Source organism: Lepidothrix coronata, unplaced genomic scaffold, assembly GCF_001604755.1.
Source record: "Lepidothrix coronata isolate B3197 unplaced genomic scaffold, Lepidothrix_coronata-1.0 Scaffold54, whole genome shotgun sequence".
NCBI classification, from domain to species: Eukaryota; Metazoa; Chordata; class Aves; order Passeriformes; family Pipridae; genus Lepidothrix; species Lepidothrix coronata.
This window is the reverse complement of record NW_016690234.1, coordinates 1,210,164-1,224,670: the sequence shown is the minus strand read 5'-3', so window position 1 is coordinate 1,224,670 and position 14,507 is coordinate 1,210,164. Positions and strand designations below refer to the sequence as shown.

Here is a 14,507-nt window from a genome sequence, read left to right as displayed (position 1 = left end):
TTGATTGAATTTTATGGCAAGATTATGACACGATTATGGAAAGCTGTGCTGATGTTTATTATGCAGACCCTAATAGAAAATCTCTTTTTAGCAAATGACTCTTCCTTTCTCCAGCACATTCTGCCGCTATTGTCTCCTCTCTGGTCACAATGGAAAACTCATGGGAAGTGGGTCTCCTATATCGAATGTGGTAATTAAATTACCCTCATTTGTGGAGCTGTTACTGGTGTGTATTTTTATTTAGCTTAATTATCCCCCTTGGCAGACAGCCTGGTGGGAGTCCCAACACTAATGTTTCTCCAAAGGGAATCCAGCATCCTCTTCCAAGCCTGCATCTGCCTGTCCCTACATGCTGGCTGTGTTCTCTCTGCCTGCTTTTTCTCACTTTTAATTTCATTTATTCCTTATTTTAGTGCAGCCTTTTCTTTTCCCTGAAATGATTTTAATAATCTGTCATATCCCTTGATTTGCATTAATTTGGAGTGTAAAACAACTAGTAAGAGCTGTCATTGCTGCTCAGGAGGGCCTGGCGTCACATGCTTCTCCAGAGAGATTTGCTGCTTATGTATTTGGGCTCATTCTGGGATCCCAGGGGATCTCAGAGCCAGGGAATCCTAGAAATCAGCCAGCTCACTCAATTGCAGCAACATGCTTGACTTGCAGGTGTTCAGGGAGCTCATCTGAAATGTCTCTGGGTTATCACACTGCACATGCAGGACACTAAGAGAGAATTCTTCAAGGCTACAATTTCATAGATTCAGAGAATATTTAAGGTTGGAAAGACCCTTGGGATCATCAAGTCCAACCATTAAGTCAGCACTGCCAAGCCCACCACTACTTTGGGTCATCTCATGACATGGGTGTTGGAAAAAGATGGTGCCTTCCCACCCAAACCTTTTCATGATTCTGTTATTCTGTATTAGGAAGATGAGTGGATAGAAATAACCTCTTGTTCCCCAAATCAAACAAAGCTTTTCAGTCTTTGTTAAGTGGCTGCTGAAGGATCCCTGAAAATGCAAATCCTTCAAGGTCTGGGGCAGCACATAAAGTGTTTGGTTCCCTGGGTTTCTTGGTGAAGCAGGACAAGTCCTTCCTCTTCCTGACATGGTTCACTGGATTTCCTGGAGCCTGCCTGCAAACAATATCAGCAAAAGCCTGTCTCCCACAGGGACACTTTCCATGCAGTGGAAAAACTGGTCAGGCAATTACAGGCAGGTCCTGTTAGTGTGGTGAGTACACGTCTGGCAGTGCTGAGCCATCTGGCACTCTGCACTTGTGTTCCCTTCATGTGAGGCTGTGCCTGCACCCCTGCCCTTATCTGCTCTAGGAACAGATCTTCCCAACAGGGCTGTGACTGTTTCTTCCTGCTGTTTCCCCTCTGGATTTGACTGGAGTCTCTCCTGCGCCCCATCTTCTGCCAACGGACACAGTTGTGTTTGCTCCTTTGGCTTGAAATATCACAGAATCATGGAATGGTTTGGGTTGGAAGGGACCTTAATGCTCATCCAGTTCCACCTCTTGCCATTGGCAGGGACACCTTCCACTAGACCAGATTGCTCCAAGCCTTGAACACTTCCAGGGATGGGGCAGCCACAGCTACTCTGGGCAACCTGTGCCGAGGCCTCCCCACCCTTATAGGGAAGAATTCCTTCCCAATATCCCATGTATCCCTGCCCTCTGGCAGTGGGAAGCCATTCCCCCTTGTCCAAAGTCCTTCTTCAGCTCTCTTGGAGTCCCTTTAGGCACTGGAAGGGGCTGTAAGGTCTTTCCAGAGCCTTCTTTTCTCTTCAGATATTTATTAATGCTTCCCAATCTGGACTGGAGCGATTCTAGCAATCCAACAGCCTCCCAACCTTTGGATTTTGATAGGTGGGATTCATTGCCAAATTCATGTTATGAGTCCTCACACTGCCTGAACTTGCCTGGCTGATGGCACAGTGACGTCCCTACATCAGGAGACTGGATGGAACAAGATCCCTGGGCTGTGGGTGACCTTCAGGACTGACATGCTCGGGGTTACCATCAGATACATTCACTCCCAAGCTCTTGTCTCTCTGCTGGGAAAAGGACTCTCTGAGAAGCAGCACTGAGGAGTCCTGGCATTGACAGAACTTGGACAAGCCAAACATTTCCATGGCTGCAGGATGAGGTGGGACTTGAACACGCCTGCAGGGAGCAATGAGGCAAAACTGGCACCTGGAGAGGTGCTTGTAATAAGAAATCTGCAATACCAGGATAAATTTGGGCAATATATTTCAAAGAAGGGAGGTTGCTGCTAAATAATCTTTCTTTTGGTTGCCAAAAATGTGGTAATGTGACTGCACTTGTGTAAGAGTTACCTCGTTATCAGCTCCTTGGTGGTGAGAAGTGAACGGTTTGTGTCTTTTTGTTGTCTGAGAGATTGCCTAGATCAGAAAATACCTCTTTTTTAATAGCTCTCAACTTCAAAATAGAACTAAGGTTGTGTGTTAGGGAGCACAGAAAGCAGAAGCATTTCCTCAAGTCTAAGCAGGGTTTTGTTTCCTCCCTGGATGCAATAACCGGGGTTTTTGCTTCATAACAAAACACTCAAACTGCTCGCGTTACCAAATTTATCCAAATGCAGAACTAAAAGATCTGATAGGTCTTTTTCTTGACCACATTCTGTTATCTTTGGGGTATTGTGTGTCTGCTAAGTCCCACAGAGGGAACTTATTTCTCCAGTGTGACAAATTCAGTAAAATTATCTGTTGGTAACATCTTCACAACCACTTGTCAGTTTTATTATCCGAGTCAGATTATTGTTTATACACAACTTTACTAAATGCTTTATTACCAAGCAAGAAGAACACAAATAATAATATGTATATATATATATTTATATATAAAGCAAAGCTGGCACAACTAAAAATACACTCAACAAAATACCTAATCCAGCCTCAAGTAGAAAAAGTGTTTTAACTCCAAAACTGCAAAAGGAATTTACAACAGAAATCTCTCAAATTCTGTCAGTTTGAGCCAGAGGTGCAAAGCCTCAATAACAAGTAAGGACAGAGTAAGTGCAGCCTGCTCACACCTTGTTGTTACTCCAGGTTTATAGCAACTTCTGCTCTGAGCGATTGAGTTTTACTGAATTATGAACATCAAAATTCCTGTGTTTTACTTAGGGCAATGGATTTTACTATTATGGAAGAAAATGGAAGTGATAAGGCTTGGTTGATGAACATAATGATTTTAGAACACATTAATTAAGAAGAGAGCTCACAAGTGCCTATTTCGAGCAGATGGAAAATTCAGGAAATCATCAGAGAGGTAATTGCAGTGGTTATGGAGCCAGAAAAAAAGGGAAGGAGCTCCTGAAGGGAAGCTAAAGGGGAAAGGATCTGAGAGAAAAGTTGCCAGTCTTGCCTTACAGCTCAGGGCAGAAACCTGGCTGTGGGGAAGAGAGAGAAGGTGCAAAACAAGGAAAAAATGTGAATAACAAAGAGCCAGGATGGTGCCCAGGGGAGATGCTGCCTCCTCAGCATGGAAAAGAGGGAAATGGTACCAGCTGCATTGCAGGGGTGGATTAGCAGCTGCCACAGGAGAGGTGGCATTGAGAAACACTAAAAGTGTGGAAATCATGGATAAAGAGCCTCAGAGATGGCAATAAAAACATGGAGCATCAACCTCGCAGGGGCTGGATGCAGGAAGGTTGGGAGAAGCAGGTAAGCCAGGTGGGACAGCGGTACAGAACCAGGGAAAAGGGTGAAGGAAAATACACCTGTGGAAGAGAATCACTGGGGGGATTCTGGAAGCTGGGGAGTTAAAATTTCCATGAAAATAAGTAAGCAAGTAGAAGATCAGCACCATCACATCTTGCTGCAGGGAAGGTGAGGGTCTGTCACAGGTTGGACTTGATGATCTTGGAAGTCTTTTCCAACCTTAATGATTCTATGATTCCAAGTATTCCTGGGACTAAATGTGCATATGCCCCTCCGGGAATGCATCTGGGACCCAAAATGCTGCTGGACCAGGGATGAATTGGGGAACCTTTCAATCTTCTCTTTGATTCTTTGTTTGTTTTCCTTGGCCCTTTGAGTCTCTCCAGTAATTCCAGCAGCAGAGCCCCAAACCAGTCTCTGCCTCATCCACTGTGCATTCTTTAAATTGCAAATAAACTTGATAATAGAAGAGAGGAACTGAGGAAGACTGAATAATAAGACAAGATCAAGACTTGAATACTATGGTGCTGCAAAGCCTCAAAGCACTGATAACAGATAAAATCAAATTATCATAATCTGGGGGTATTTCACAATTAAAAATAATGGTTTTAATTAAAATAATTCCAAGGGAGAAGGAAGTAAAGTATCATTAGAAACATTTTATGCTCTTCCCATAACTTCATATAAATCCAACAGCTACTGTTCATAGAATCATGGAACTATAGAATGGTTTGGATTGGAAGGGACCTTAAAGCTCGTCTCGCTCTACCCACTGCCACGGACAGGGACACCTTCCACTAGACCAGGTTGTTCCAAGTCCCATCCAACCTGGCCTAGAACCCAGTGTCAGATTTCTGTGAATCCCATTTATAAAATTATGGGAATATATATAACATATAATTCCCATTTTCTTACATTCCTCTCAGTAACAACATGGTCCTGTCACTCCCAGGATAGACATACTGCACTATGCCCATATATAAATCATCAGGATGAGGCATAAAACATCTTTAAAACCTGCTGGAAATGCTGGTGGACTTGTTTGGGTGCTGATCTATCTGAGGGTGTATTTAATGATGGCAGAGAATCTCCTCTCCTTGCCCTGGGACGCCATCCGACCCCGCCATCCGACCCGAAAGCGAGAGACCACGGACAGCAAGATTAAACCAGAGTTTAACCCCAAAAGAGAAAAACCCTTCTCCTTCCAAACCTGGCTGTGTGTGGAGGGCACGGTGGGGTTAACAGCAGAGCAGGTTCCACTGGAGCTGTTGGGGAGGGAGGATGGGAACAGATTGCCAAGGCACAATTACACTAAATGAAGGAAGCACAGCCCACACCTGTGCCTGGGACCCTGTGCTCCAATCCAGCCCTGATTGCATCTCCAGGGACTTCCCGGAGGTAAAGTGTCAATTAGTGTAATGACCCTGGACTTTGTCCACTCTGTTCCCTCCTTCTGAGCGTGGAATAATTTCATGGACGCTGGGGGATCTCTTTTAGCAAACTCCTCACAACACCACCTGCTCACCCTCTCATTCTTCCAGTGCTATTCCCAGCTCTCCTTCCACAGGATTGTTGGACTGGAATACAAAATGCAGCATGCCCTGGAGGCACCGAGGTCTGGATCTTCACAGACAATGATGCCCAAACACCTGTATAGATAATATTATCTTTTCTTTGGAACAGGGAATGTAACAAACCCTGCCTTACAGCCCAGTCCTGCATATGAATTCAAGAAAGGATGGGACTCCAGGTAGGAGAGGTTCCCAGCTCCCTTAACAACTCAGACTGATTACCATGAGGTAATTATCCCCATTTTACATGCAAATTCTAGGCACTCTTGCAGATTTTGTCTCAAAATGCACTTGCTTAGGGCTGGAGGCAGTTTTAACCCCTGTGCAGTCAGCAAATACTTCACAAATCTGTGGATATGGGATCTTGGGGCACACTCTGGAGCTAAACAGAAATGTCTGAGAAAAAAACAGAGCTTATCAGAGCCAGGAATAGGGATCTCCATGGGGCCAAGGCAGGAAAACCAACCCCCATGGAATGGGGATCTCCATGGGATCAGGACAGGAAAACCAACACCCACGGCACAGCATCTCAATGGATGACTCCAGCTTCAGGTGAAGTCCTGGTGCCATCCTGCAGGCATTGCACTCCCCAGCCTCACAGGGAGACTTCACAGACCTCTGGAAAAGGAAGACAATCCATGTGTTCATCAGGGCACCTGAAGATGATCCATGATGATGTCCCAGTGTTGACTGACTCGAGGTCATCGCTGTTGTGTGTGGCACTACAAGGAAGACACCTGCAATCAGATCTGGTTTAAACTGGTGTCAACAGGTTGAGCCATCTTAAGAGCACATTAAGGCCTACTGAGGTTTATAGGCTGGGGTATGACTTGGAGCATAATTTATCCACGTTTTTTAGCTTGAGGCAGCTTTGTCATGTGAGAACTGTGGGTCATTTATAGGGGCCGAGGTGTTTCCCTCTTGCTTTGGGGATTCATTCAGCCTGTGCTAAACACTGAAATAATCTAAAAGCGTGGAAGCTACAGGGGAGAACAGTTCAAAACACTAGGAGCTGAGGTTAGGCCAAGATTTCCTGTCACTGCTGAGCCAGCTGGAAAAAAGAGTGTCCTGAACATGGGAATTAAAGCAAGAAGGTGAGGTTGAGAGAGATGATTCTGCCCCTCTGCTCCACTCTGTTGAGACCTCACCTGGAATGTTCTGGGATCCCCAGCACAGGAAGGACATGGATCTGTTGAAGCAAGTCCAAAGGAGGCCACCAAGATGTTCCAAGGGCTGGAGCTCCTTTGCTGTGAGAGGCTGAGAACTAGGGATGTTTAGCCTGGAGAAGAGAAGGCTCTGGGAAGACCTTAGAGCCCCTTCCAGTACATAAAGGTGCTCTAAGAGAGCTGGAGAGGGACTTTGGAAAAGGATCTGGAGTGACAGGACAAGGGGAAATGGCTTCCTGCTGCCAGAGGGCAGGGAAAGATGGGATATTGGGAAGGAATTCTTGGCTGTGAGAGTGGTGAGGCCCTGGCACAGGATGCCTAAAGAAGCTGTGGCTGCCTCATCCCTGGAAGTGTCCACAGTGAGGTTAGACGGGACTTTGAGCAACCTGAGATAGTGGAAGGTGTCCCTTCCTGTGGCAGGGGGTGGAACTGGGTGAGCTTTAAGGAATCTTTCAACCCAAACCATTCTGGGATTCTGGGATTCTGTGATTTAAATGACTCAAGCTGACATTATTATTCTGTAGCATTCCCGTGTCTGAGGTTGCAGATGAGCATCAATGCTGTGGATAAATATAGGAGTTAAAGATTATAGCAAAAAAGACTTTTTTCATTGCAATAAGACTGGCATATTTGGAGCAAAAAGCAGCAGTCGTGACAACACATTGTTTCTCTTTCCTCCAGAGCACAGCTGTGTTTTCCACTGCTCTGTCCACATTATGGCTAATTTGGAATCCTTCATCTGAAAAGCCATTTCTGTGGATGAAATCGAGCACTTCAATATTTGCAAAGATGCTGTGGAGCTTAATTAGTTACCAGCAATATTTTATCTTATGGGTCCACTTTGAAAAGAAAATCTTAAATGCTGGAGAGATGACACAAGGATGTGACAGAAATAAACACAAGTTACAGGAGCAGCAGGAGGAGGCATTAAAGGATTCGCTATCTAGAGTATCAAAGTCTAACGATTAAAATATGTACTAATTTGTATTAATCCTTAATATGAGCATCTTTATTAAGTGGGATTATCTCAGGTTTGGAAGAACTTTCAAGTCCTGGTGCTATAGGTGTTTTGGAATCCTAAAACACTGAAACACACGTGTCTCCTAAACTGATTCCAGCTCCAATTCCATCACTGGCATATGTAGGCTGTACAATATTTCTGGATCCCTGATTGCATCCCATTTCCAGCTCAGATGCCATGTGTGTCCCTGGAACTCGCCTGTTTTTACACACCCTCCTCCGCGTGTTTGTCTCCAGCCTTCCCTCTCCATGTGCAGGCTCTCCTGTCCTCTGTGTGTCAACCCAGCTTAGCTGTAAACCCTCTCTGCCTCCTCTAAAATTGTGCTTTGATTTTTTTTTTTTTTTGCTGCCGGGCTGGAAATCCTGCACATTTGGAATTCAACCAGAAGGCTTCCAGATAAAATCACACCAGGCTGAAAGGCCACTGTGCCTTGGGGATGCAATGCTGGGATTGCTGCCCTGAGTGTCCTCGTCAGGGTGTGAGTCAGAGATGGGCTTTGGCAGCTCCCCAACTTCTTTGGAGCAGTGCAGGAGTAACCTGGGAGAGCTTATGTGGGATGCATGGGGAGAAGAGCAAGGAAATTCAATTTATAAGAGCATGTAGTGACAGGACAAGGGGGAATGACTTTACACTGACAGAGGGGAAATTTAAGTTGGGTATACAGAACAAACTCCTTCCTTCCTGTGAGGGTGGTGAGGCCCTGGCACAGGTTGCCCAGAGAAGCTGTGGCTGCCCCATCCCTGTAAGTGTTCAAGGCCAGGTTGGACAGGGCTTGGAGCAACCTGGTGTAGTGGAAGATGTCCCTGCCCATGGCAGGGGGTGGAATGAGATGAGCTTTGAGGTCCCTTCCAACCCAAGCCATTCCATGATTCCATGATCCTGTAAAATTCGAGAGTTTCTCAAGGATATTCTGAATTTCCATGTGGTCCATCAGCTCAGCAATCTCTCTACCAGCTGGGTGTGAGAGCCACACTTTGCTCAAGCTTTTCATTTCACATTCTCTTCCTTTTCATTTCCCATTCCCTTCCGGTTCTCTATCAGCAGAGCTCAGGTCTATCCCCACAATCAGCCTCTCTCTGGATGGCTGCCGAGCTGGGATATTTATAGGGTTTACTGGAAACTGTTGGCACATTGCTAGGCTTCGAAATGTGATTGTTTTGCAAAGAAGGAAATTAGCTGGAGTGTGGGGCTGCTGGCCAGCTTGGACTGCGAGCAGAGGGAGCCCGAGGTCAGGTCATTGTTTCTTTTATCTTCAGAAGCAATTTGCCGCTCTCTGTGTTTTTTTAAGTGACTCTTAATGTGATGGACAAAGTGAGATCACTGAGTAGGAATCCTCCATTTTAGAAATACTTGAGGTATTAGTGAAGTACACCCTGAACCACTTAAACAAGTACCTACTGGAGTAGTCGGGTGGATAAGAATCTGGTAATTTATAACCGTGTTTGAGGAGTGACAGATGGGTCCCAGCTTGGACTAATAAAGCTGTAATGGAAGAATGTAGATGGGGCAGAACCTCGGGATGTTGTGAAATGGAGGAGATATTCTTGTCTTGGACAAGTCCCTTCTTCTTCTCCATCTTCCTGTTCGTGTAATTTTAGTTCATTTCTTTGGTGATTGTGGAGTTTAACAGGCCGAGGGTTGTGTTTAAAACCCTTGGCTTGAGAACACTCTTGTAAAACAAAATATTGACATTCCCTTGGTTTCCCTACAATAAACATCTCCAAGTGAGGCAGGTGTTGCAGGAAAGCACTTAGAAGAGTGGGGGTTGAATGTTGGAGAGCAGGTTGACCTCAAGTGTGACATGCTGGAAGGATTACCTCTGCAAACTTCTGTCCAACCTGTCTGGCCACATGTTAGTCCTGTGTCTGGGAGGTCTCCCTTGGTAATCATTTAAGGGAAAGCTTGAGGACAACCCCAGAAACGCCTTTCTTTGTACCTGCCACCTTTGCACTCCCCTCAGGACTCAACATGCGCTCACAGCATTCTGAGGAGAATTCTGAGGAGGAAACATTTGGGGCCACTGGGACCAGCGGATTTGAAAACAGATGATCTGCCAGGAGCCAGGTGCTTTTCTGGGGAGGACCAGCACACCTGCCATCCGTGTGGCCCTAAGCAGAGCACCTGGACTCTGCCAGCTCAGGTGTTTCACTCCCCTGCAGACCTATGGGCAGTTGACAGTATGTTTACGTATCCTTCTCCCTGGTGATGGCCCGGGAAGTCTTCTGGCCCAGGTTGGTGATGTGGACACTGAAATGATGCCCCACCAATAAGATCTGTATTTTTTCCTGTTCCAGTTTTGCCAGTGAGGAATATCAGCGTGCCATGGAGCGGATAACTGGGATTGTCCAGCAGCACAAAGACACGCTGATGCCTGGGGAGCCACAGCTGAATGTGTGTGACAAGGCCATTATGGTGAGTGCTTAAAGCAGAAACACAGTGGGGAATCCTTAGCTTGAAATATGTATTGTAAAGCCTTCATGAAGTGTCACTTAATTCTGGGAAGGGATGGAGAAGGGATGCTCACTCACCTGTTTGTGGCTTCCTTCCTTAGAGACAGGGCAGGATCCACAACTGTAGATCCTTCTTCTCCTTCCTAATCGCCTCCTACAAATCTTAAAAGTCATGGAATCATCGAAGCATGGAGTGGTTTGGGTTGGAAGAAACCTTAAAGCTCATCTTGTTCCACCCACCTTCCTTCCATGGGCAGAGACACCTTCCACTAGACCAGGTGACTCCAACCTCGCCTTGGACACTTCCAGGGATGGGGCAGCCACAGCTTCTCTGGGCCAGAATAATTTCATCCCAATATGCTATCTAACCCTGTCCTCTTTGTTTTGAGTCCTCTGTGTCTGAGTGGTGGCACTGGGACAGTGCTTCTCTTTCAGTGATGTATCTTTGATCTTGTTCAGTCTCCTCCAGTTCCACCCATGCCTGAATTTTCCAAGATCTTTATGGCTTGAGACATGACAAAACGTTTTCAATTCTCTTTTCTGTTTCAAGTCTCATGTTGAAAAGTTACAGTTTGGCTTTCCTGTCAAACACAGCTTGGTTTGTTGAGAACCTGGGAAAGCAACTGGATAGTGTGGGGGAGGTAAAGTTGTCAGATGATGAGAGGCTGTGTAGTCTGAGGGAATGTGTCTGTGGGCTGACACAAAATAGTAACAGCAACATCTTTCTGATGCTGAAATAATCTACTGAAACAGCCAGAACCTGCTGCTTTGGGTCTGTCACCAGGAAAGAACTAAAGGTGGATTTGTGTCCCCTCAGTAACAAGGAAAAGATCTTTCTTAGCCTTGTCCCATCTTTTTATTTTTGGCTGTTAAATAGGAAAAAGATTTGAAGGCCCATTGTTTCTGTGCTGTTTTCTTTTCTTATTCAACTTTTCCCCTAATAAACACTGTTCTGTGCTCCCCTGGGACCTTTTGGATTCAGGAACTGTCCACGGAGCCTGGCAAAGGCATTTCTTCTGTGCTGCCTCCAAAACTGGTTCACAAATTTTAGGCCATCTGAGGCAGAAAGTGGGCTGGGGAGGATCCCAATTCCAGGAGAAACATTCAAATGCCAACAGGAAGCATTATGAGTTTTGTAATCTATGTACACTCCTTACAGACTGATTGCGTGGTCACTAAACCAAAATATCAGGCACCAAATTGTTGCCTTTTGAGACCAGAAATTAAGAAAACCAAATCTTTTTGGAGTGGTTGGTAGATTGGGCCTGATATCTCTTTGGGGGATACTGGGAGATAAATATTGTTGACTAATACAATCTAATTTACTGTCTCCTAAATCTTGTCACCTATTTATTGGATATGGGTGTTTAATATCCTTTCTGGGACAGAGAATTGTCTTTACTTACACATAAGCAAAGTGTGTGGAAGTGTTCAAGGAAGTGTTCAAGACCATGGAGTGACAGGACAAGGAGGAATGGCTTCCCACTGCCTTCCCTGTGAGGGTGGGGAGGCCCTGGCACAGGTTGCCCAGAGAAGCTGTGGCTGCCCCATCCCTGGAATTGTTCAAGGCCAGGTTGGACAGGGCTTGGAGCAACCTGGGATAGTGGAAGGTGTCTCTGCCCATGGCAGGGGCTGGAACAAGATGAGCTTTAAGGTCCCTTCCAACTCAAACTATTCCATGATTCCGTGGCAACAGAAGCATCATTTTGGAGCTCCTGCAGTCGTGGGATTGATGGATGCACAGCAGCACCAGCCCTCCGGAGCTGGGAGGTCTTTGCTGGCCCATCTGTGGTGTGTCCCACCAGCAGTGTCCACGAAGCTCCCACAGAGCCATCTCTGCTGTTTTTTCGTCCTGTGGAAGTGCAGGAAAAGCTGTTCCATGCATGGAGCCATGCTGGCCTGACTTGCAGCATGGGTGGTGTCCCCAGGGCTCCCAGCACAGCTCCAGGAAAGCCTTGGACTGTGAGACTGAAACACACACCACTTATTGTTTGATATTTTTCAAAAGAACAAACATTTCATTTGTTCTTTTGGCTCTCAGTTCCTTCTGCAGAGTGGCCTAAAATTTCCAGCTGTGGTTGTGCATTTTAAAATGGAGAAACAGATTTAGGAACCAGCATTAATTGTTCTCAAAGCCTCTGGAGCCCTTGGTGCAGAGATGCCTCCACCAGAGTTCCCTCTGTGTCTGCTCCTCTGCAGGGATAGCTGGTGTCTCACTGCCATCTGTTGTCAGTTCCATGGAATAAAATCCTGCTTCAGCATTTTTTTTCTGGGGTTAAGCTTTTCGTTTCCTCCATAGGAATTTACATCCAAGAAAACGTAAATATTTGAAGGATAAAAATAAACAAAATGAAAGGCAATAGGTCAGAACTGAACTGGCCTTTGATATGTACAGACCTGAGAGAGGGAGGAACAGGGAATGAACACAAAAGATTTCTGAAGTCAGAATGGGAATTACAACCTGCCGTTCACATGACCACGATCCCAAATTTTAAATGGCAAAATGCCAATTAAATTAAAAAAGTTCATTTTTCCAAATTCTTTCCTTTGTTGATCCCTTAGGAAGCTGAGGTTTGCAGTGGGTCTCCTTGCTGGTGTCCTTTCTCTGTTGTACACAGGCAGGTAGTTCAAGAAACGTGGAAACAAGGGAGACAAATAGTTTTGTGTGGAAGAGGTGTCCCAGGAATGCCTTCTGCTCCATCTGCTCATGGATTCATCCATCAAAATGCTCATTAAAATACCAGCATTCTTATCTCTCTCACACCCTTGGCCTTCTGCTGCTTTTTGCTTCCTCAACAAAGTGCCTGGATATCACAGTGCTAAGAATGGGAACTCTTCTGGACCCCAGGAAAATTGGGAATGTCACCAAAACCTCGTGGTCTGGTTGCTCTGTGCTGCTACAAGAGAGAGAGGAGGGTCACAGAGTCCCAGCAAACTGGTCTGGGAGAGACCAGGAAAGATGCCAGAAGAGGGAATCATGTGCTGCAGAAGGATTTGTAGCCTTTCCTAAAGCTTTTATTTGACTAGTGTTTGGAATGGGGAAGTTTATGAGCCCAGAAGCATCGGCTGCAAGAGGAGTTTCATTTTTCAAGCAGGACATAAAAGTGTCTTTGTGAGGATCAAAAAGGGCTGGTTGGGGTTAGAGCTTAGGAGACACTTGGTGTGAATCATCTTTCTGTCTATTTTTGTTTGTCTTTAACAGAATTGGTCCCCTCCAGGCTGTGAGAAGCTTGGGAAGTGCCTGAAAGCGCCTGAGTCTGATCCTAAGAAATGCTCTTGGCCTCACTGATCTCTGCATCCCTCCAGAGCTGCACAGAGAGCCCGGAGCAGCCGGACATCCAGCGTGTCTGCTCATGTTGGCACTCCTGTTTACACAGGAAGGGTGTGATGTGTGTGTGAAATCATCACTTGTTCTTCCAAAAGGGCCAGTGTTTATATTCCTCATGCTCAGGGTTTAGCCTCCACTCCTCTCTTCTTCTGGTTGTTTCCCTAAATGGTAACCTCAGCAAAGTCTGTTTCAGCTGTAAAAGCTCTCTGGACAATGACAACTCTGCCATCACCTCCAAAATGCCATGGATTCCCCTTGCTCCTTCCACCCTTGGATTCCCCTTGCTCCTTCCACCCTTGGATTCCCCTTGCTCCTTCCACCCAACCTGCTCTCCCAAATCTTTGCTCACTGGGATGCCCCAACAGCAGCCATAGGGATGGAGCAGGAAACTCAAAGCTGCCAGAAAGCCCTGCCCAAAGTGCCTGTGTTTTGTGTGCCTGTAACTTGTTGTTTTAACATTTGATTTCCATTGTGAATTCTGGATATCAACTTGTTTTTCCTTTCTTCCCAAATTTGGGAGTTCTGGGTGCAGCTGCTGGGAGCAAACAAGGGCTCCCTCCTGTTCCCAGCTAAGGGGTTGGGTTTGGGGAGAATGCCCTGACTTTCTTGCATCTGTAGCTGCAAACATTCCCTAGGTTATGGTACAAGGAAATTTGAAGATAGTGTTCAGGTAAGTATTGGATTAGGGTTACAGGAGCATTCCAGTGCCTAAAGGGGCTCCAAAATAGGACTTTGGACAAGGGATTGAGTGACAGGACAAGAGGGAATGGCTTCCCACTGCCAGAGGGCAGGGTTAGATGAGATATTGGGAAGAAAATCTTCCCCTTGAGGGTGGTGAGGCCTTGGCACAGGTTTCCCAGAGAACCAGTGGCTGCCCCATCCCTGGAATTGTCCAAGGCCAGGTTGGATGGGGCTTGGAGCAACCTGGTCTAGTGGAAGGTGTGCCTGCCCATGGCAGGGGGTGAGACTGGATTATCTTTAAGGTCCCTTCCAACCCAAACCATTCCATGATTCTGTTGCCTGATTGTTGGTATGCAGGACATTCATGGGGAACTGGGGGTCGGGTGATCATTTCAGGGGTTTTCTTAATTTCCAAAAATCCATGTCTAAATCTGATTTAAGTCATGCTTCTCATCTCATGATCCAGGCCCAGCCAAGTGCAGGCTCAGAAATACCCGTTTACATCAGATGTTAACTCTTGACCCTGTTTCCAATGCACGCTCTCCGAGGAATTCTCCTTGTGCAAACTTTCCACAGCCTGGGTGTAGCTCTTCTTTAAACAGAGTTC

At 46.0% G+C, this 14,507-nt stretch overlaps 1 protein-coding gene across 2 annotated transcripts in view; it reads left to right on the top strand.

Moving 5' to 3' along the window:
* GALNS (galactosamine (N-acetyl)-6-sulfatase) overlaps positions 1 to 14,015 on the top strand; it is a 44,389-nt gene extending 30,374 nt beyond the window's left edge. For both annotated transcript variants that reach the window (XM_017816298.1, XM_017816299.1), the window contains 2 exons: positions 9,736 to 9,853; positions 13,094 to 14,015. In XM_017816298.1, coding sequence (XP_017671787.1) covers positions 9,736 to 9,853; positions 13,094 to 13,180 — 205 coding nt within the window. In that variant the 3' untranslated portion in view covers positions 13,181 to 14,015. The remainder of the gene's footprint in view (positions 1 to 9,735; positions 9,854 to 13,093) is intronic.
* The last annotated feature ends 492 nt before the right edge of the window (positions 14,016 to 14,507 follow it).